Genomic DNA, 21,406 nt, shown 5'->3' with positions numbered 1-21,406 from the left:
CTTTGGCCAAAGACCATATCTTTGTTTCCCAAAACAGAACAAAAAAACCAACAGATTTCTCTATTTTCATAATGAATAATATAAAAAAGGCCAGAGAAATACATTCAGCGTGTGCTGTGAACAAAAATACTGACAAGAAATCAGTATTACATCTTATCGTTTGTCTCAAACAGTAAGGTAAATAATGAAAAGGTGCAAAAATAAAATGAGGGGTGCAGCAAGGTGATATGCATAGATTGTCCCACCACCACAGAAAAATCAACCAAATAAAATGAAGAAAAACTAACTAAATAAAACTTTTTGTGCCGGAGATTTAGCTCAATGATCCCACTGCCTGCCTTGAAAGCACAAGGTCCTGAGTTTGATCCCAGAGTAGAAAGCTTACCTAGCATTTACAAGGGCCTGGGTTTGATTCCCAATATTGCTAAATAAATAAATCCTCCTTAAAAGGAGAAGGTTATATTTATGTGTGCTGAACTAAAATTAAGTTTTGTTTTTTCTGAGATGGGGTCTCACTATGCAGTTTAGGCTGGCTTTGAACACACTATGTAGCCCAGGCTGGCCTCGAACTCTCAGCAATCCTCCTGCCTCGGCCTCCTGAGTACTGGGATTATAGGCATACACCACCACGTCTGGCTTAAAATCAAGCATTTAAAACTATCAGTTGCATTTTCTGAGTCACTTCTCTCAACAAAACTACTGTCTATAATACAATGAAACACTCATTTAGACTAATGAATCCATGCGAAGGCATATTAGTATGCTCGTGCTCTGTGTATTCTGGAATTTGAAAATGTATTCAGAAACAAAAGTACAATAATGAAGGTGCTTTTTTAAAAAATGCTCCCAAACTCTTAACCTCCATTATTTTACGTACCTCTGCCACGTAGGGAAGTTATCTCCCTGTTTTTATTTCCCAAATACAAATTAGAATTTTGAGTTGTAGATGCAAAAATCACACCAAGAATTCCTACAATTCTCCTCACAATATCATCTGAATACCTTCAAAATGTGATCTAAACAGTGTTTTACTGACTGCTTCTAAAGCAGTCTCCTGAAATTGGGAAGTCACATCTATCTTCACATGCTTCAGAACTGTACCCTAAATTAGCCCTTAGCACTGAGATAGTTTCCCCTATTATCAATACAGGAATTCATAGTATTATCCTGTTTGATATGTAACTATCCGAAGTCTAAATCTACACTCATTTTACTTACATTAAAAAAAAAATAAGACAACAGGCCAAAGGGGATCTACTCAGGGTTTGGAGGAGCAGTCTGCGCTAAGACATGCACTCTCTTCACTCTTTCAAATCACATGGTTTGGTCCCTTGTCTCTTTTCAAGATGGGTCTCCAAAAATTCATGATTAGGGAAGCAAAAAAAAAAACAAAAAAAGTTTTAAAAACATATCCATTACGCAAAATAACCACTATTCAACAATGATAATGGAGTCATCAAAAATATTTCTATTTAGTGAAATAAAGACAGAACAAATGATGGTGAAATAACCCATTACATTAAACTGTATCCCTAAGTTACAGGTATAGCCTAAGGTAACGTCTAAGCTATAGAGAAAAAAACAGTGAAAATTCTACTTCAAGGTATAGAGAACCAAACTGCAAAACACTTATGAACAGTGTGATCTGGGCTTAGGCTTCAACTGTGTACATTTTAAAAATAAACAAGTTAGATACTTATTATGCTACTTGTTATGAAGTTTTTTAAAAAAAAGATTCCTCAAAGTAGCTGCTGTAATCAAAATTTGGAGTAACTTGCCTTGTAGTACCAATCCTGAAATTTTTTGCAGCAGTCTTCACTGCAGAAATCTCTCACAACACCATCAAGTTCTTTAGTTGCTCCCTTCTTACAGAGCTGAGAACAATAGTTGCACGTAACACATCTTAATCCTAAACGTCTTGCAAAATCTTGTTTATACAATAGTTTGCAACCTGAAAAATACAAGGTTTAAATATTAAACAAAAAAATGTTTTTTGAGCTAAGACAACTTGTAAGTCTAATAGATTATTAGTTTTAGAAAGTATCCAATATATTCACATAAAAAAATCCTCTTTCTCTCCTGATCAAAATTCTACAATCTTCAGCAGTCAACACCAACCTATAAAAACTGATACAGAATATGGATATAAGAAAATACCTTATCATATATGTGTGTCTGAAGAATCAATGCTTTAAAAGACAGTAAAATCTAGTAATGTCTCAACTGTGGTATTCCATTTACTGTTTAAATAAAAGTATATTAAGTATCAAAGTAAGCACACCACTAATAAGAATTTTAGAGAAATGAATAATGCCAACTGCTGAGAGGCTCTGAGTAAATTCACAGATATGTTCAGCTAAGTAAGCATTTTAGCCAAATTTTCTACTTACTTCTCTGTCACCCAATGTGGATCCTTTCTGGAAGTAAAACTGGTTTACTGACTTGTCCAAAGAAAATCCTTTGTTATCTATTCTCTTCATGAAGTATTTTTTTCCTACTATATTAGTGCATTATTTTAAGTGCTTTTTTACTTACCTAATGCAGTCCCCATAATGTCCCTATGAGGATTAAACAATTTTCCCTGCTTTCATTCATGTCACACCATATAAGCAGAATGACACTCTATTTAGATGTAACTACTGAAATTCTATCCATCTTTTAATAATGAACTCAAATTATACCTCTACCACTAATTCTGTCCTCATAACCTAGTTTTAAGTGATCCTTCCTACATGTAAACATGAAATGCAACTGTTCTTTAATTTAGCCATGATTTAATGTACTGTGTCATTCAAGTACTATATTATAACTTGTTACCTTTAACTATATCTAAAAGCTTTGTATTACAATTTTACCTTCATTAGTTTTAACTAGATTTTGATGCTATTTTTATGTTATTTCTGATAGGTTCCTGTAAAACATTAGGTGGAGTACGAGAAAGCAAAAAATATGTTATTTGTCAGGTAAAAATACATAACCTTTTAAGCTTTTTTATTATTCATCTAACTGTTTAAGACCCTCTAACTGAAAATGATGTTAAGTGTCAATTATCTATTTGCTGCTCTCTATGTTAGTAAAATCTAGACAGAAAGGTAAGTGGTTCAGATCACTGACACATAAACAATTACATCAATGCCTTTGGACTGACGAAATTAGTTTAAGACTATTTCTCTACAAAAACTCAAGTGTAAAACATAATTTAGAATTATTCTCTTCAACATTTTAGAATTTATTATTTTCATAATAGCTTTGTTCTCAACACTAAAACAATGTTTACCTTTCATTCCAGGTGAAATGCATGCATTTAATCCAAATAGGATTGTTTAATAAGCAGTACCTTTTTACATACAAAACATTATGCATGATAAGTATAAATGGAGGTGCCAGCCAAATGAATGGATAAATATTTTAATTTTGTTGTCATTTCCTACTGTCAGTATTTAGGATTTTCCAACTTTTTCTTTTCCCAAACTACCAGAAAATCCATAGAAAATGCAGATCCAGGGGGAAAAAAAGAAAGAAAAAGAAAAAGAAAAACTCTCATTGGAACATAAGTGAAGATAGCAGATAAGAAAGCTGAGAGCTCCGTGACTCAGGCCAAAGAAAAAACAGAACGTAAAAGCCAGCTCAGAGGAAGAATGTGACGCTGTGGAATGCTAACAATGACAAGAACCTCAAAACCATATGAGCTATAATTTTGGTTGCTAACTCTAGATGTAGATTTACAACTCGTGTCCATTTCTATAATCTGCTGTGTGGCAGCAGAACAGCCTGAAACATGAATGAGTAACAGGGAAATTCTTGAATTTCCTTCCTTATAACAGCACCTAGTGTTTTCAGGCATAACGCATTTATAACCTAAAATTTCCTACTATAACACTGTCACTATATGTGATTTTCTTTCTGGTATAGATTAAGTATTCCTTTTTCTGAAATACTTGGGACCAGAAGAGTTTCAGATTTTGGAATAGCATAGACTAATTTACTGACTAAACTTCTCTCATCTGAAAAATCCAAAATCAGAAACACTCCAAAATGTTGGCACTTAGAAATTTTGGATTTCAGATTTTCAGATTAGGGATGTTTAACCTAAACATTGAAAACTTTTGAAGGCAGGGAAAATGAAGCTAATGCGAAACGATTCTAACCCACTTGAAAAACCAACTTTTAGGCCACCACGTAAGTGTAGGTGGCATGGTATGATGAAACATTTATTTTCAAAACTTCCTTATCATGGAAAAAGTGTTTATCAAATTCTTAGAGATAAAACCTTTGAGGTTTAGAGGTCTACAAATACATACAAAATAACAAAGCATGTCAGTAGAAAACTGAACTCAATAGTTTTGGTCAGCTACATTAAAAATTGTGCAAGTATTCATATTTTTTAAATATTTTGGCAAAAAAACATTAAATATCAATAAAAATTATAAACACTGTATATACACTTGCCTTCACTACAGAAAGGTCTCTTAACGCCAGAGAAATTTACTGTTTCATGAAGAGTCTTCTCCTCTTGACAGTATTCGCAATATGTAACTATGCAATGCAGCTTCTTATAGTCATCTGAACAAGTTTTGCTGCAGAACTGATGCACTTTGTTCTAAACGCACAATGGGAACCTTGGTAAGTATATGACAACCACCTTAAAACAAGTTTAAGAAATAAACAAGCCACTTTTAAAGACAAATTACATAATTTACCTATTGAATGTCAGGATCATCAGGGATACTTTTCCTACAAGCCACAGACACCTAGTTTAACCAATTCTCTGCTAAGTTTTATAAACACAGTTCCACACAATTCAACAACCATTAACCACCCTAAAATTACTCACTGAAAGTATCACTAAAATAAGAAAGTAGTCTGGTGTTGCTAATAGAATTGGAGAAATGGCAAAGAAACAATGAAGATATGATGTGGGTAAATTACAGAAGGATGAGAATTATGATACTAATAACATTTTCAGTTAAAAATAGTATGTTGAGTAGAGGCAAACAGATTCAATCACATTCCTGTTACATCCTAATTCTGTAGTAACAGATCTATCACGGCTAGATATTAAATCTGGTGCTATCACATAGTATGATCAGAAACTTGAGACTGAGTGGGTTCCCTTAAAGGGAACATATTTAGTAACTGAGTTATTTCTTCTGGTCCCAAACCCACAATAGCCAGAGCTGCTTTTCAAATATTTAGCCAGGCAGTTACCAACAAGGTAAAACTTTCAAGGCAGCTCTTCTCCTCTGACGCTTAGGAAAGATACAGACTAAGTTTAAATCATTTGCCTAATACTTCTCAAAGATATGAAAATCAAAATAAGGTGAGAATATCTAGGAATCAACTCAGTAGTTAAGGCAATCATCAGCTGAAAGTTGCCCCAATAAGTATCTAACTTACATGAGAGAAAAAGGGCAACAAAGAAACCACAAAATTGCCATCCATGGAGTAAGAAGCAAGAGGAACCTGGAACTCTCGTTCTCATGAGGTTCAAGACAACCTCAACTCTTACACAGCATAATGGTATCTCTAACTTACAGCACTTAACAACCACTTAGCAAAACACTAAGACTACAAAAGTTGGGTAACACTGACTCTCACATGTGGAAAGGACCTCATTTTCATCTAGTTTTATCAAATCCAGATTGTACAATCTACATTTCCTACATAACATTATTTTATATGCTTTCTAATAGATGGCCTTCCTTTCTTTCCTTTTTCATTCCTCCATCTTTAAGCTTTTATTCACTATTCTTGGGCCTTCAACTTTTTGCTGTCACGTAAAGAGAATATTAAGTCACTAAAAATCATCACTGAATGCTAACAACAGTCTCCAAAAAAAAGAAAAAGACTCATTTAAAAATGCTCTAGAGACAGTACCAAATAAAATAATAAATTAATAATAAAGTAAAAAACTTCCCAGGCATTAAGATAATGAAATTTCTGATTTCCAAGTATTTTAGAAATCATATGGTCCACTTCAGGGAAGCACTTTTTCATCTAGACCCAGCTACTCAGTGAGTTGCCAACAAGCACCAATAAAATTTTGTGCAGGAACAGTCTGTTGTTAGTTCTACATCTTGTACAACATTTTATCATCCCTCCATGCTCCACCTCCCATACAATTCTGCCTCTAAAAGAGTGAAAAGAAAGAATGACCAAAGATGAGCACTGCTCAAGAAAGCAATGGCAGTAGAGCTACCTTGTCTACCTATCCATCCACAACTGCCCCCTTATGGAAACAGAAGTACAATGCTCAGAGTCACTAAGAGCAAAAGGACATGGCAAAGTAATCTAGTCAGAGAGATAAGAAAGAGAAAATAAACTAAATATATTAGGATTCATAGCCCTCTACTCTTAATAAAACAAAATTATAAAATGTTAAATGACAATGTGGCTAACAAATTCTAATTTTTACAGATACTGAATGACACAAAGGTATTATAGTACACATATCTATGAGGACAGAGAAAAATGAAAAACAATGTAGTCACTTTAGCTATGTAGCTAAACAAAATGACATTTTGTACTCTACAGTGAATGTAATATATTACTGTGACTGTGACTTCAAGAATTTCTTGTCAACCTCAAAGGAAATAGATCCTGCTGATCTACTCTACCTAAAGTAAATAAGCCAATTTTAAGACCTTAAAAACTTACTCTTCTCTACTAAGAAATAGGCTTCCAGATGGTAAAACCAGTTTTTTAAAACTAGATTTTCATTTTAGCACTAGATAATACATATAACAAAATATGACTTGCCTCCCATTCCAGGATTTCTGGTTTTGAACAAAAGGAATTTTTGCAGTAGTTGCATTTCAACTGAATATCATTTGGTGCTACAAATGGACCATTTGGAGATGACTGCATGCTTAGAGCCTAAAATAAAGAACAAAATATACTGAGCTGACAGGTACTTTAGAATTTGTTTGTGACTGCTATAAAATTCCTACTATATACAGAAACGAATATGCATCTTTATGAATATTTTTTCAACACAAAAACTATACTTATGAATTTTGTCTCCAAATTATACTAATATAATTAGTTTTATAAAACTGAAATTTATTTTTGTTTTAATCAAGAAATTATATACCTAAAATAAGTATGGAAAAGAAAAAAATACAGTATAATTATGGTGTTTGTTCTCTTGAAAATGTAATCAAATAATACAGAGGTTAATTGCCAAACTCCTGAATCAGCAAATAAAACCCAAAAAGAAAACACAAAACCTAGGTCCTGCTGCTAACAACTTCCAAATATCTAACTAATGATTTATCTCACTGCATCACTGGCACAATTTTCATTCCAAGTTCATCAGTGAAAACAGCCTATCACTTTTAAAAATTAATCTTTTGTTCTTCAAGTTTAGGGGAAAAAGATTTACAAGCCAATATTCATACCAGGAATTTATTGTTAGTTTTATTACACTTTTTAAAAGTTAAAAATAATTTATAGAGTAAGACAGGAGCTAACTAAGCATATTTGGACCTTAAAAGGTTTTTTTTTAGTTCTTAATACAAATGGTGAGTACATGGGTATTTATTCTTTTGAACCACAGACACACATACATATATTACATATAATCTAAATTCATGTAATAGTTAATTAAATGATTTATTCAAGGTACAGTGAAGGAAGAAAGAAATCTATCATTTTTAAAATATCTATATACACTGTACAACACAACACTCGTGAAAAACTACAAATGCAGATTTAAGACATTTACATAAAAACAACATTATCCTTAGTTTCTAAAATATTAACCCTGATTAAAGCTAACTATTCTTTTTTCACAGTACTGGACTATGTTATAGTCTAAACATCTGTGTACCCCAGAATTCCTAAGTTGAACTCCTAACCCCCAAGGTGATGCTATTAAGAGAAAGGGCCTTTGGGCCACCCTTCTGATCTACTCAATGCCTTCATTAAAAAATAAAATACAATAAAAAGGTCTACTGGACCTTGTCTGCCCCTTCCCCCACGTTAGGAGAAGGCGCCGTGCATGAGGAAAGGGCTCATCACGGCACAACCTTCTCAAAGTCCCTATCCCGGACTTCCTTCCCAGCCTCCAAAACTACGAAGTATGAATTTCTGCTGTTTATAAGGTAAACCTGCCTGCTCTCAAGTATTTTGTGACAGCAGCTAAAACAGATGAAGATCTTATTTTACTTTTAAAATGAAAATGAAAAAAAATAAAGCTAATAAAGACAAAAAGTTCAAAATATATGACTTGCTTTAAAATTAAGAAAAACTTGTTGTCAGTTTGTCAACTTTGTTTCATATGCAGGCAGTGATGATGCTGCCTGCAGGCTTGTCTGGATGCACTCCTCAAAATCAAGAGCCTAAATTAAGCACTATTTCTTTAAAATATACAATGTAGACAGGGGCCTCATCAAATAAAAAGCACTACAAATTTCAATAATATGATAAGGTAGTTAGAACATTTTCAAATACCAGTTCATTACCAACAACATCAAAAAGGAATAAAGACAGTTTAGCATCTGGCAAGGAGTCTATCACTGACACTGTCCTTCTCTCTTCAAATTATCACTATTACTTAATTTCTAATTTAAGAAAATCCAACAAGGCAGAAACATTTACCAGTAAGAATGTATCAATGGTTGGCCATGATCTCAACTTCTAAAATAAAAATTTAGTCTTGAATGTGGTTTACAATCTAAATTCAGTGAAGATATAACTTAACAAAAACATTCACTTTCCTACATTCAAAACGACCTCAATTTAAATGCTAAGAACTGTTGTAGTAACTATCATAACATATTTAAGAAACTATATTTTCAGTTTAAATAAATTAACATAAAGCACAGTACCTGGAACAAAGTAGAACTGTTGGATGAATTAACTCATGAAGCATGGCTTTATGCACACTTGGTTTGAATCTTTGGGCAATACCCTGAAATTTTCACACACAACAGGTAAACCTACTAGTACTACCTAACTAATGCTTGAATACCCTGTAAACTACTCCTTCCTAGTGGTCAACCAGGTTATCTTTGAACACTTTAGTAACACTATCTTCTGAGAGTGTTATCCACACTCCAACTTCGAAGAACTATGTAAGAAAAGTTCATTACATTTACTAAACTGAAAAATGTTTCCCTGCAATTAATCCTATATAAAATTAAAGCCTACTGTAAGTCTCATCCCCTCCTTACTGGCTCATTTCTAAGAGTACTTAACATCTTCAGGCTAAATATACTTCATTTATCATAAAGCAGAGTTCCTTTTCAGATTCACATACTATTCAAACCATCTAATAGGAAAATACTATATATCAAGCACTGAGTTCAACAATTTTAAAATTTATTTTCCCTCAAAATCTGTACCATAAAAACAATTCAAAAGTCAAACATATCTGTGCTAAAGAACTGGTGAAGTCAGGTCTACTGTGATTCATTCTAGAATTTCCACCCTCCAATGTGACCCTCCATTAAACTATGTAAAAAATTAACAGATCTGACAAAGATAAAGGATATTACACTGATTGTTTTCTACATGTATTTTAATGGCAGTGAGGGTTATACAAAATAAACAACAAACCTGAAATTTAGCCACACAACTGGAATTGCAAAAATTATACAGTTTTCCATCAGGCATTGTGGCTTGGTATTGAGGTAAAGAGTTTCGCTTACAAAAATGGCAAATAATTCCCAAACCTAGGAGAGAAAAGGTACATATCTGATTTCTTCATAAAGCAATAAAAGTTGTTTTGTAAAATCTTACAAGACTGTTGAGCTTTTTTTTTAATGGAACTTTCCATAGACCACTCTTTTATTATATGTACTTTAAATATTCAAGATACTTATACTTTTAAAAATATTGTTGCTGTGTGTGCACACCTGTAATCCCAGCACTCTGGGAGGGTGAAGTAGGAGGATCATACACAAGTTGGAGCACAACTTGGGCAACTTGGGAAAACCCTGTCTTTAAAAAAAAAAAAAGCCAGGCTGGGATGTAGCTTGAGTGAAGGTGGGTTCAGTCTCCAGTATTGTTAAAAGCCATCATAGGGGCCAGGGATTTAGCTCAGTGGTTCTGCCGCCTGCCTCCCAAGCGCAAGATCCCGAGTTCGATCTCTGATACCAAAAAAAAAAAGCTATCATAAAAGACAACTTTTAGTACTTTGTCTCTAAAACATGCATGGATATATCAAAAAATCTGTTTTAGGTAAACTTCTGGATGGAACAATTTTAGCTAAGAACATCAATAACTTAAAAATAAAAGCAGTCTTTAAAAAGCATAAAAACAACATCAGAGTAGTTGTTCCTGAAATAATTATGTTATTAAGATGTTTTTAACTGTCCAGGGGGCCGGGGATTTAGCTTAGTGGTTCTGCTGCCTGCCTTGCAAGCGCAAGATCCCAAGTTTGATCCCCGGTACCAAAACAAAGATTTTTTTAACTGTCCAAATACCTGAAACTTACTTTGTGATTTTGCATATTTTGTCTTGTGACTGTTCATGCAAGCAGTTGAACAATATGGTTCCATATATCCATTAGGACCTATACACTGAGTCATATCAAAAAACCTGCACTGTGTTCGGCAGCCAGTACAAGTTGTCAGTTTCCCATATTTCTAAAATTTGAAACACATAAAGATAATTAACAAAACCATAATTTATTTAGAAAAAACTCATTTTTTGCTTTGTAATCAGTGTATTAAGGAGACATTCATACATTTCAACAACTGCTTAAATTGTGATACCAAAGCGATTCATCATAATTTGCTGTACTATTACCATTAAATTAGTTACTTTAGGCAAAAGTCAAATGGGTTAAAGTAAGCCTGTAACATACTTAAGGAACACCTTCTTATATTAAACATGCAAATTAGCTTTCCATGTAGTCTCTTCACTTTACTTTCAAAGTTACCCAGCTCTGAAGTCACTACTCAAGGGCTTATCATGGTCCAAAGATAAGGGAAAAAGAATATAACCAGGACTGATCAACATAGCTTTATATATATTTTTATATATATATATATATTTCAAAAGATGGTACAACAGAAGGGAATGCAATCCTAGAAATGCAAGCCCTTAAGAAGCAGCATTATTATAATAAACCCCTTCTTCAGAAAGGTATCATTTCTATTACTGATACCACAGGCTAAATTATATTTTATGCCACCTTCAAGTAATAGTTGAGGAAACAGAATGCAGAGGCATCACAATGAGTCCCACTTAATACAAATAACTAGACAGACCAACACTTCTACAAATTGTTTCCTTTTTCTGATTGCCAGTTAAATAGTTTTAATCCACAGCTTAACAATGAAGGGTCATACACTAATGTCAACATATATACCTAACATTTCAGTCTAACCTTGTCTATGTATACAACTGCAATCAATTACAAGGTATGGCCTAACAGACACCAAGGTTAGGTACTTTTTACAGGCATTAAACTTCATCTTACACACTGAAGTCATCATACACACAGGGCAAGGTCAGAGCTTTTATATTTGTATTTATTCTTCATTTAATTTTCAAAACACTACTATAATTGAATATTGAAACAAAAACAAGTAGTGAGCAATGATTATAGTCCTTCGTGTGTTCATTACAGTACACAAAATGCCAGCAGTGAGTATTATTCACTGCCCCATTAAGAGGTTTGACCACCCCTGGGATGATGTTGTCATCCTCATAGGCTTCTCCATTATAATGGCGCTGTCTTTCCTGATTTGAATCTAAGTCCACCAGTTTTACCTGATCCATTTCATCCGTCTCTTCTACTTCCTTCTTCATGGGTAGGAGTTTTTCCAGCAAAGAGAGTTTATCAGGAGAGAAAAAGCCATTTTCAGGAAAGTTTACCTTAAATTCGATAATTCGACGACCCTTTTCATATGGTCTATGATCATTGGCATGCCTTCATTTAGCACACACTTGATGTCTCCATGCTTGACAATCTGACCTGGATGAGAGGGGATGACTATGGTTCAGTTGTCAAGAGTGGATATTGGCTTTTGGAAGCCACACAGTGCTTCAATCAGCTGTATATCCATACACATGAAAAGGTCTTCTCCTTGTTGAGTGAAAACAGCATGGTCTTTCTGATCTAACACAATGGTAATGCCTTCTGGCTCCTGTCCTGGTTCTTGGTCTCCTTCACCATGGAATGTTATCTTCTGGCCATCTTTCATGCCTTTGCCAATGTGAACTTCTAGAACCTTCTATCTTCCTTCCATTGCAGCTTTTTCATCTGTCTTTAGGACTGATGTGTTCTCCATGGCCCTGGCACTCCATACACAGACTGAATTTGCTGAACCATTCCAGGTCCTCTCTGATGAATTCTTATTTGCATTCCAGTACCTTGGCAGTTGAGACAGCACTCCACAGCTCCTTTCTTACCACCTCGGCCTTCACATTGGTCGCAAGTCACGTTCTTTTGCAGAGCCAGTTTCTTTGTTGTACCTCTATACAGATCTTCTAAGGCAACCGAGAGCTGATGTACCACATTTTTACCTCTCCTTTCTCTCTGCATCCTTCCTCCTCCTCCAAAAACATATCCATGGGGGAGCCAAACTCACCACCTGCTCCACCCTCCTTAATTGCCTGTTCTCCTCCTTTGTCATATAATTCCCTTTTCTTGGTATCAGAGAGAACTTCAGAAGCTTGAGAAATGTTTAAACTTTTCTCCTTCATTTGGATTCTTATCAGGGTGGTACTTCAAAGCCAGTTTCCTGTAAGCCTTTTTCAATTCTTCTTGGGTGGCACTGGGTATAATCCCCAAAACATCATAGCAAGTGATTTCTTTCACCATTTTCTACAGCCGGGTAAGCAAGCTGGGCCGGAGTGGGAGAAGCGGGAAAGAGCACGACGTAGCAGTGCATAGCTCAGGCTGAAAAAACTCATTTGTTATTACAACTTTTGACTCTGCAGAACAATTCTGTTAATCTCTAAAGAGTCAGGAACCTTCATCTATACACACATCTATATATATACAGTTGCAACAACTGCTAAATTAAGGTCAAATTAGGTCATCAGCTAATTCTTCAAAATTAGTGTTATTCTTTATTAACTGAGTTTAACAGAATCTCTATATACAGGTTAAGTAAAATCTGAAAACCTAGGAAAGGCAGTGCTGTTTCATTTACAGTGAGGACACACTTCTTTTACATGGAGCATGAAATGTAAGTCTTAATAATCAAAAATATTGCGAAGAAGGAATTTGAAGATTTAAAAAACTTCTTCCATTGAGCTGTTAAACAGCTCCAAGCATTTTTGGACTTGTTTTAAAAAATGGTTTACCAGGCCCCAGGAGTTTAGCTCAGTGGTTCCACCACCTGCCTCATAAGCACAAGGACCTGAGTTCAATCCCCAGTACCAAAAAAAAAAAAAAAAAAAAATGACTTCTGGTTATTGCCTGAAAGTTAGTATGTGATTAGTAGTTTATAATAAACTTTATCCTCCTGCAATGAGGTGAATATTTGCCAACAGGGAGGTACCTCAAAGAGATGAGATAGATTATGAAATTAACACCAAAAGTGATACTTCTAGGAAAAAAGCAGAATTGCTGAAATAGTCTTATAAAAACACAATTCAGAAGAACTGCTGTTTGTATTAAAAAATTAACTTCATAATCACAATTAGAAATCAACCATAAGAGATGTCTTTAAGTGCAACTTATATTTATCCCCTTTCTGAATAGTTACAGAAGTCAGTCATATCTATCTTTCCACCTAATGTTTATGTCCTTTAACTCCACCTTCATGAACAAGAGGATCAGGTACAACATAAAAATGTAAGAAGAAACGAAGTGTTCCATGGATGAACAACATATGCCATAAACCAGTGGTACGGAAAACTAGTGATAGGGAACCTATGGCACTCATGGTGCAGCGGGCATGCAGAGCTCTTTGTCAGCACGAGAGCCAGTTTACCCCAGCAGCCGAGGAACTGGATAACATCTAAACTAAAAGTTCAATATTCAGGTTTACTGCAGGGCTGGCACTCTGCAATAAATAAGTGGGTTTTGGGTTCCAGTTTGGGCACCTGGTCTCTAAAAGGTTCACCATCACTGCCACAGATGATGATGAGTAGGCCAAAAATAAATACATGAAACAGACAAGACTACATGGAAAAATTCCACAGACACTATGAGATCTCACCAAGTAAATGTAGTTAAGTGTTAAAAACATAACAATGAGCACAAGGACCTGAGTTTGATCCCCGGTAGCCAAAAAAAAAAACAAAACAATGAATGGGGTAGCAATATAGCTCCGTTGTAGAACACTTGCTTAGCATGCATGAGGCCCTGGTTTTGATCATAGCACCCCAAAAAAAACCCAGGGGCCAGGGATTTAGCTCATTGGTGCTGCCACCTGCCTCACAATCGCAAGGTCCTGAGTTCGATCCCCAGTACCAAAAAACCAAAAACCAAACAAAGAAACAAAAAATCTACAAGTAACATCCATCAACTCTGAAAGAAAACTTTCTCATCACAGAACAAATATAGCAGGTATGAGAAAAAACAGCTGTTTATGTGCCAGGAATGTATGTCAGTCATTCTGGTACTGTAAGAAAATAACCCATATTGCCTTTTCCTCACTTGCTTAAATATCACATAAAGGATGCCTAAACTTTACTTTCTTTTTTTTTCTTTTTTTTGGGGGGGGGGGTGGTACCAGGGATCAAACTTGGGACCTCTAAACTTTACTTTCAAAAGCAGAGATGGATTATCTGATAAATCTCAAAAACAAATATTTACCAACAGACAGTAGAGGAATGGTGACAAGGAACAGTCAAGAATGGCCATGAATATATCTATGAGATGTGATTAAAAAAAAAGTTTAAAAATGTATTACAGTAAAATTGATCCACTTCAAAAAAAAAAAAAAAATCAATCCACTTCAAAAATACTTATCTCATCATTCTTGCCCCTTTTAAAAGTGTTTTTAGTAAATGCCTTTAGTTGCACTACTATGGTTGATGCCATGTCCTCAATCAATTCAAATATTTACCTTTCGTGGTCATTTTGACTTTGGGAAAGACCCTTAAGTTGCTTGGTGTCAGATCTACTGAATAAGATGAAAGAGGGCACACCATAACGTTTTCAAGAGCAAGACTCTCTGTTGTATGGCACTCATCAGTAGCACTTACTGCATTTTTTATCACTTCTCATAAAGATATTCACAAAAGACTTCCAGAATTGCTCCAGAAAGTGCCAACAACAATGGGACAAGTCCCAGTGTTTCACCAGCTCAGCTATCTACCCTGAAAAACATATGTCCCTCTGGACCACCGCTTTCCATCATGCCCCAATTTTCTAGATCTTTTGTCACTGGGCAGCGAGATGCCAGATATCCATTATTTGGCCAACCACTGCAGTACAACCATTCTGCTGTTATCCACGGACACATTTCAAGCCAACAGGGTCAGGCTGGCAGCAGGCATGGAAACCGGGAGACAAGCTAAAAAAGCTGCATCCAGACCTTGGAGCAGGAGTAGCAGTTGTTGGGAAGGTCTTGGAAATTACTGAACTACCAGATGGAATGACTCATATGGAAGCTTAAAAACTTTCTGGGGAAGCCTTCAAACTTGGCGCCACGATCCGATGGCTCCGGGACCCCCAGTCGCAGCCCCAGCTGCGTCATCATGCCATCTGCGTGGGAGTCGGGACAGCACTGTCAACCCCGCTCTATACTCAATGACTTGGCCTTTACGTACACTGTCTTAGCCACATTCCCCTCCATTTCAGCTGCACAAAATGCACAGAAGAAACAAATTAACTCAGTTAACAAGTTTAAGCTGAGGACAAGCAAGAAACACTATGACTTTCACATTTTGGAAAGGGCAAGTTCTCAGTAACACAGCTACCTCTGGACCCTTAACTCTGATTGGCTTGGTATTTGGAGCTTCTGTTAACATTCAGAGACTCCCAGGATGTGTGGTCACGGGGTTATAGCTTTTGGGAAAAAGCCAGTGATCCAGCAAAGGTGGGAAAAAGAGATACACATTTTACCCTACTGATTACAGAAATCCACACCAGAATGATACAGTTAGCAGCTTTTTCTAGGGAAATGCTGTTCAAAAGGCTCCTAACTTTTATAGTCATTTTGTTTTCTATTTCTGAATTCTTGTATCAGATCCAAAGCTCTATTGTACAGCAAATTATTCTTCAAAATTACTATAACCAGTTGCAACCTGTATTTCTTTTTGCAGCCAGCACAGTGTGACCCAATTTAGGATCTGAGGGGAAAAGAACACAGGCGTGGAATAATCAAGTCAAAAACCATGTACCGTTTTTTTGGAGGGCTGAGGATGCTAAAAGCCCACAAATAAAAGATGACTCTTCCCGTGAATCTCTAAACATAGAAACATTTTCCAGAAAATACAGAAGTCCCCCAAAGGGTCCTTTCCTTGTTCATTTAGGTAGTATGGATGTTAAGTGTAAAGTAAATTATGTTCTTAATACTCTTAATCAAACCACTTAAATTCAAAGGGGAAAGGGAATCATCCAAGTCAGGAAAATACTCTCACTTTTTTTTTTTAAAGTGTCCCTCTAATAACTAATTGCCACTTATTTGAAATCCCCCCCTTGTGGATTTCTTGTCACCTACAGAATTATATTTCATGAGTGCTGGAGACTTAAGTGGTTTAAAATTTGTTTCCATTGTTTGCAGATTACTGGACATCAGAGATTCATTGCACTTCCGAACAAGGAACCTTCTTTTCAATTTCTGTGTAATTTGCAAGGCTGTACAATATGTACCGATGCAAGCTTTTTTCAGTTCAAGAGAACAAATGCTTACAAATACAAAAAAAAACCCCCCAAAACAAAAAAAACAATGGGACAAGTGCATTCAAAGTAAAGGAGATCATCACTTCTCCACCTTTTAGCTAAGGTCAAGTACAAAGTAAGGGAGATTAAAGGTAATGTGTCTTTTACTGTGATTTAAAAAGAAAAACAACAGGGCCAGGGATTTAGCTTAGTGGTTCCAGCCTGCCTCGAAAGCGCAAGGTCCTGAGTTTGATCCCTGGTACAAAAAAAAAACAAAAACAAAAACAAACATAAAAAGGAAAAACAACAACAACAAAAACCCCAACAGCATTCACTGTACTTTTTGATCATATTGGGAATTATAAGTCTACCGATGGTATAAGAACAATAGAGAATACTGTTTTGTGTTTCTTGGGGTCTATTTGAAGACTTAAATTTTCTATTAGAAGTAGGACAAAAGAAAACAGATCAATAAAACAATGGCACACAAATGTGTTTAAAATTTGGAATCGCTGTATAAATTAAACCTAAAAAAAAAGATAGAGGAACACCAGTAACTATGTTAAAAGGATTACAGAATGAAAAATAAGAGCTCTCTGTAGATGTATGAATGAAGCTTTTATGTATCAGCACCTATGAAGAATTCCTTTACAAGTATAAATGAAGCTCAATCATCTAATTATGAATTTGATTTTTGTTATCAAAAATTTTTAAACTGACCAAGTGAGACTATCAATTGGATTCAATGCTGACGCTTGTTTTATTAGCAAATTGATTATAACAGTTTTAAGACATCATGTGAACAATAAGTTAAGCAAATGGTCCATGTTGACCAACACGCTTAGCTGGAAAGAATGAGAAAGTACTATAAGAGAGATGAAATCATTAATATTGGGAAGATTTCTATACTGGTACTTTTACAGTTACTGCTGCTCCAAAAAATGTTTACCTCACTTAAGATACAATTAAATTAATCATATTTAAAAGTCATACAAATGTTCTATGCATCCTACATATACGCAATTACTGATTTAAAGGAATAAAATTAAGCACAAACATCAGTAAAGGGGCTGCAGGTAACTTTAGTGTAAAAAGTGACAGAATTGGATTGAAACAAGATATTAATTATTAAAGTAAAATGTAGACCTGACAAGGAAGTGTATGTCAAATTGACTCATTTTCAGTCTTCTCATTTAAAAAGATGCGCTTTGTATTTTAAACACGTTTAAACACATAAATATAAAAATTAGCCTATCACATGATTTAAAACTTCCTAATTTTTCCTTCTATATGTAGGGAATACATGCCATTATGTATATTTTCACCTAGCCAGTGGATCTCCTAGGAAGGTACTTATGAGAGTAAGGTTTGATGCACCTGTTGATGCAAACCTAATCAAGGAATGGGGCCATGATGCAGACTGCACAGGATACACTTCCTAGCAACTTTCAAATACAATTTGAACTTAGCTTCGATCCATAACAATGAATGGAAAAAAATCTTTAACTGAAATGCAATGTTCTCTTTCATTATGATTAGAGGCAACAAACCAAACAGCTTAGTTTTCTTCATATTCAAAAGTATTACATGTATTTAATAACATTCTGAAAATGAGTCTGAAGAATCCTGATTTAGATGAAGTGACGATAATGACATGAGTTTACACTGTTTTTATACTAAGATTAAGTGATAAATTCAAAGTTCATACTTGTTTATTCAATAAAAATCCTAAAATAATCTTTATGTTAGATCTATTTGTGACAAAAAAATCACACATCATTATTGATTATAAGCCTTCTTTCAATATACATATTGTACTTGTATGACAAGTTTTCTAATTGACATGGGACACTAAAAATGGTGGAAATAAAGTCTGAACAAGAGATTTATACAATATCGAATATACCCCCTCCAAAGAACTTAATAGATCTGGAGGGAAAAAAAAAACTGCCTTTATTCAAGAGAAACCTTTCAGGGACCACAGTAACCAAGAAAACCAAGTTATCATAAAATAATGGGACAAACATATCAGACATTATCACTTTTGAGGTATTCGTGCCAAAACTGAACTACTTCAAATGCAAGCCTGAAAAAATACACAGTACAAACACAAACTGAGAGGCACCCTACAAAATGGCCCGTGTTAGTATTCAAAAGTGTCACAGTTATGAAAGACAAAGACTACGGAGCTATTTAGATTAAAGCAGACCAGACTTCCAACCTAGTTACAATATATTAACAGGGATTAGATTTAACCTCATATCGTAACAACGAGAAAACTGGGCAAACGACACTGAAACAATGGTTTTGAAACTTTGCTCAGGACTGTAATCCTAAGAAAAGGAAAACAAAGAAAGTGAGTCATTTAACTACCAAGACTTCTATCTTGGAGGCAGTTTGGGGAGGGAAAAGAGGCAGAGAGTGGCAAACAAGACCAATACTAGCTTCCCTGAGCTGAGGAAATAGATGAAGTTTAAAACAAGTAGGAAGCAGTGTAATGAAGACAAGGTAAATGCACCTACATATATAAAACTGTGGACATCTAAAGAAGTATTCTTGAAAAACAAAGACTGGCTAAGAACTGATTTGTGCACATGTTATAAGAAATCATCTGAGGCATGAGAAAGAACTTAAGATCCACGTGAACAAGATTATTTATTCCTCAACCACATACAGGGCTAGGAATACTCTGTTCTGCTGTTCAAGAGAAGGAAGACCTTGTAAGACAAGGAGATCCAGGTAGACTACTCAGAAGGTATAACAATAATAATAGGAATAAATTATCCCTAAATTGTGTTGTACCCAAAGGTTATTTACAAAGCTTAATGTCCAGACACTAGACAGCATGTTAAAACAATGTACAACACAATTTAAAATACAACAAAACCCAGGAATCAACAATATAAATTACAAAATACTCAGAATCTAAAACTACCAGGCGTGTGAAAATACAAGAAAACACAATTCATTAATAAGGTTAAAAAAAAAACTGTAGAAACATACCTAAAAATGAGAGATATGAAAATACAGCGGTACTGTGGTTCACAAACTTAATTCTTTTCACGATTCTGGTCACAAACTGAACTGGACAAGAACTGAATAAAATTTCCCCCTAAGGTCAACTTTGAACCTACCCACTGAATTTGATTCAGTTATTGTCCAATTCAGTTTACAACCAGAATTGTGGAAAGAATTAAGTTTGTGAACTGAGGTACCATTGTCGTGGGGGAAGATGCTAGAATTATTATACACTGATGTTCAGGTATTTAAAAATTAATAGAGGGGCCGGGAATTTAGGTCAATGGCTCCACTGCTTGCCTCGTAAGCAAGTGCAAGGTACCGAGTTCCATCCCCGGTACCAAAAAAAAATAAAAATTAAAAGAAAAAAATTTAATAGAGGTAAAAGTGAACATAATTAGGCAAGGAATATAAGATATAAAAAAAGGCAGCTGTAACTTTTTGATATGATAAAACATTTGAAATAAAAACTACACTGCACAGTGTTAATGGTTGGAAAGGATCAACAAACGAAAAGACACAGCAAATAAAAACTCTCCTATTTAAGGTTAAAAAAAAGGGAGTACGGGGGGGTAAAAAACCAAACAGAGCCTTGGTAACTGAAGTACAATAAGAAATCTAATGAATCTGGAATTGGGATCTCAGAAGACAGTGAGAGATGTACAAACTATTTAAAGAAATAAGGCCAGGAGGGGTGGGACATGCCTGTTAGCACAGCTATTACAAAGGCTGTGACAGGTGGATTGCAAGCAAGCTCCAGGCCAGCCTAGGAAACCTAGCAAGACCATGCCTCAAAATAAAATAAAAAGGGCTGAGGATACAGTACAGGGGATAAGACACAGGGATAGGATCCTGGTTTGGAGCCTGGAAAACAATCTTTATTTACTATATAAGGGACATTAATGGAGAAATCTGAATAAATTCCAGAGATTAACTTGATAATAGTTTAACAATATAAATTTCCTTTATTTGGTCACCATTGTACTACAGTTCCTATTGTATACAGGAGAACATTTGAAAAGCTTTGTTTTTAAAACATTTAGGCATAAAAGAGAGGGACTGGAGGGGATGATTAGGGATTGAACACAGGGGCTTAGCTTGTCAGACGTGAGGCAAGCCTGTAACATGGAGCCCTTTATAGTCTATTTTGAGATAGTCTTAGTAAGTTGCCCAGGCTGGCCTCAAACTTGTGACTCTCCTGTCTAGGTCTCCTGGGTAGCTCAGATTACAGGTGTGTACCACCAAGTCAAGCAAGAACAATTCTTATAAACCATGATTAAATGCCTACTGTGTACAATACAAGGAACTAGGCACTAAAAATTTACTTATGTCTGGAAATAATCTTGAGTCCATAAGTGTCTCAAAGCAAATGACCACATCAAAAGAAAATACTTATATCCAAAATTCCACAAAATTAAAAAATCTTTATTTTGGAGATAAAAACATTTATCATCTGATATATTTTAATATACCTGTATAATCAATGTCAACAATAATGAAGAAGAAAAAATTAATTTTAATACACCTCAAAATTCACATGGATTTTTTAGATATATGTACTAGCAGAGCTTGAAAACCTCCAGTAAGTACTTAAAATGGGCCATTAACTAAGGGCTTAAAGTGGGCCGTAAATCCCACCTATGTTCCTGC

The 21,406-nt window shown here is 35.1% G+C and overlaps 1 protein-coding gene and 1 pseudogene across 5 annotated transcripts in view; both read right to left on the bottom strand.

The window, feature by feature from the left end:
• LOC101711817 (zinc finger MYM-type protein 2) overlaps nucleotides 1-21,406 on the bottom strand; it is a 111,236-nt gene that overhangs the window by 31,447 nt on the left and 58,383 nt on the right. For all 4 annotated transcript variants that reach the window (XR_002386190.2, XM_004854889.4, XM_021236378.2 and 1 more), the window contains 5 exons: nucleotides 10,442-10,592; nucleotides 9,562-9,677; nucleotides 6,760-6,876; nucleotides 4,450-4,600; nucleotides 1,779-1,951 (listed from right to left, as the gene is read on the bottom strand). Coding sequence is in view for 3 of the 4 variants with exons in the window: in XM_004854889.4 (XP_004854946.1) it covers nucleotides 1,779-1,951; nucleotides 4,450-4,600; nucleotides 6,760-6,876; nucleotides 9,562-9,677; nucleotides 10,442-10,592 (708 nt within the window). In the remaining variant the exon portion in view is untranslated. The remainder of the gene's footprint in view (nucleotides 1-1,778; nucleotides 1,952-4,449; nucleotides 4,601-6,759; nucleotides 6,877-9,561; nucleotides 9,678-10,441; nucleotides 10,593-21,406) is intronic.
• LOC147821726 (dnaJ homolog subfamily A member 1 pseudogene) lies at nucleotides 10,600-21,400 on the bottom strand (annotated as a pseudogene). The gene has a single exon (XR_015446611.1). The product of XR_015446611.1 is annotated as a dnaJ homolog subfamily A member 1 pseudogene (transcript).

This window comes from Heterocephalus glaber, unplaced genomic scaffold, assembly GCF_053883595.1.
Source record: "Heterocephalus glaber isolate CG9 unplaced genomic scaffold, H.glaber_assembly_v1.0 deba00001719, whole genome shotgun sequence".
Taxonomy (NCBI): Eukaryota; Metazoa; Chordata; class Mammalia; order Rodentia; family Bathyergidae; genus Heterocephalus; species Heterocephalus glaber.
This window is presented reverse-complemented; position numbering and strand designations above follow the sequence as displayed.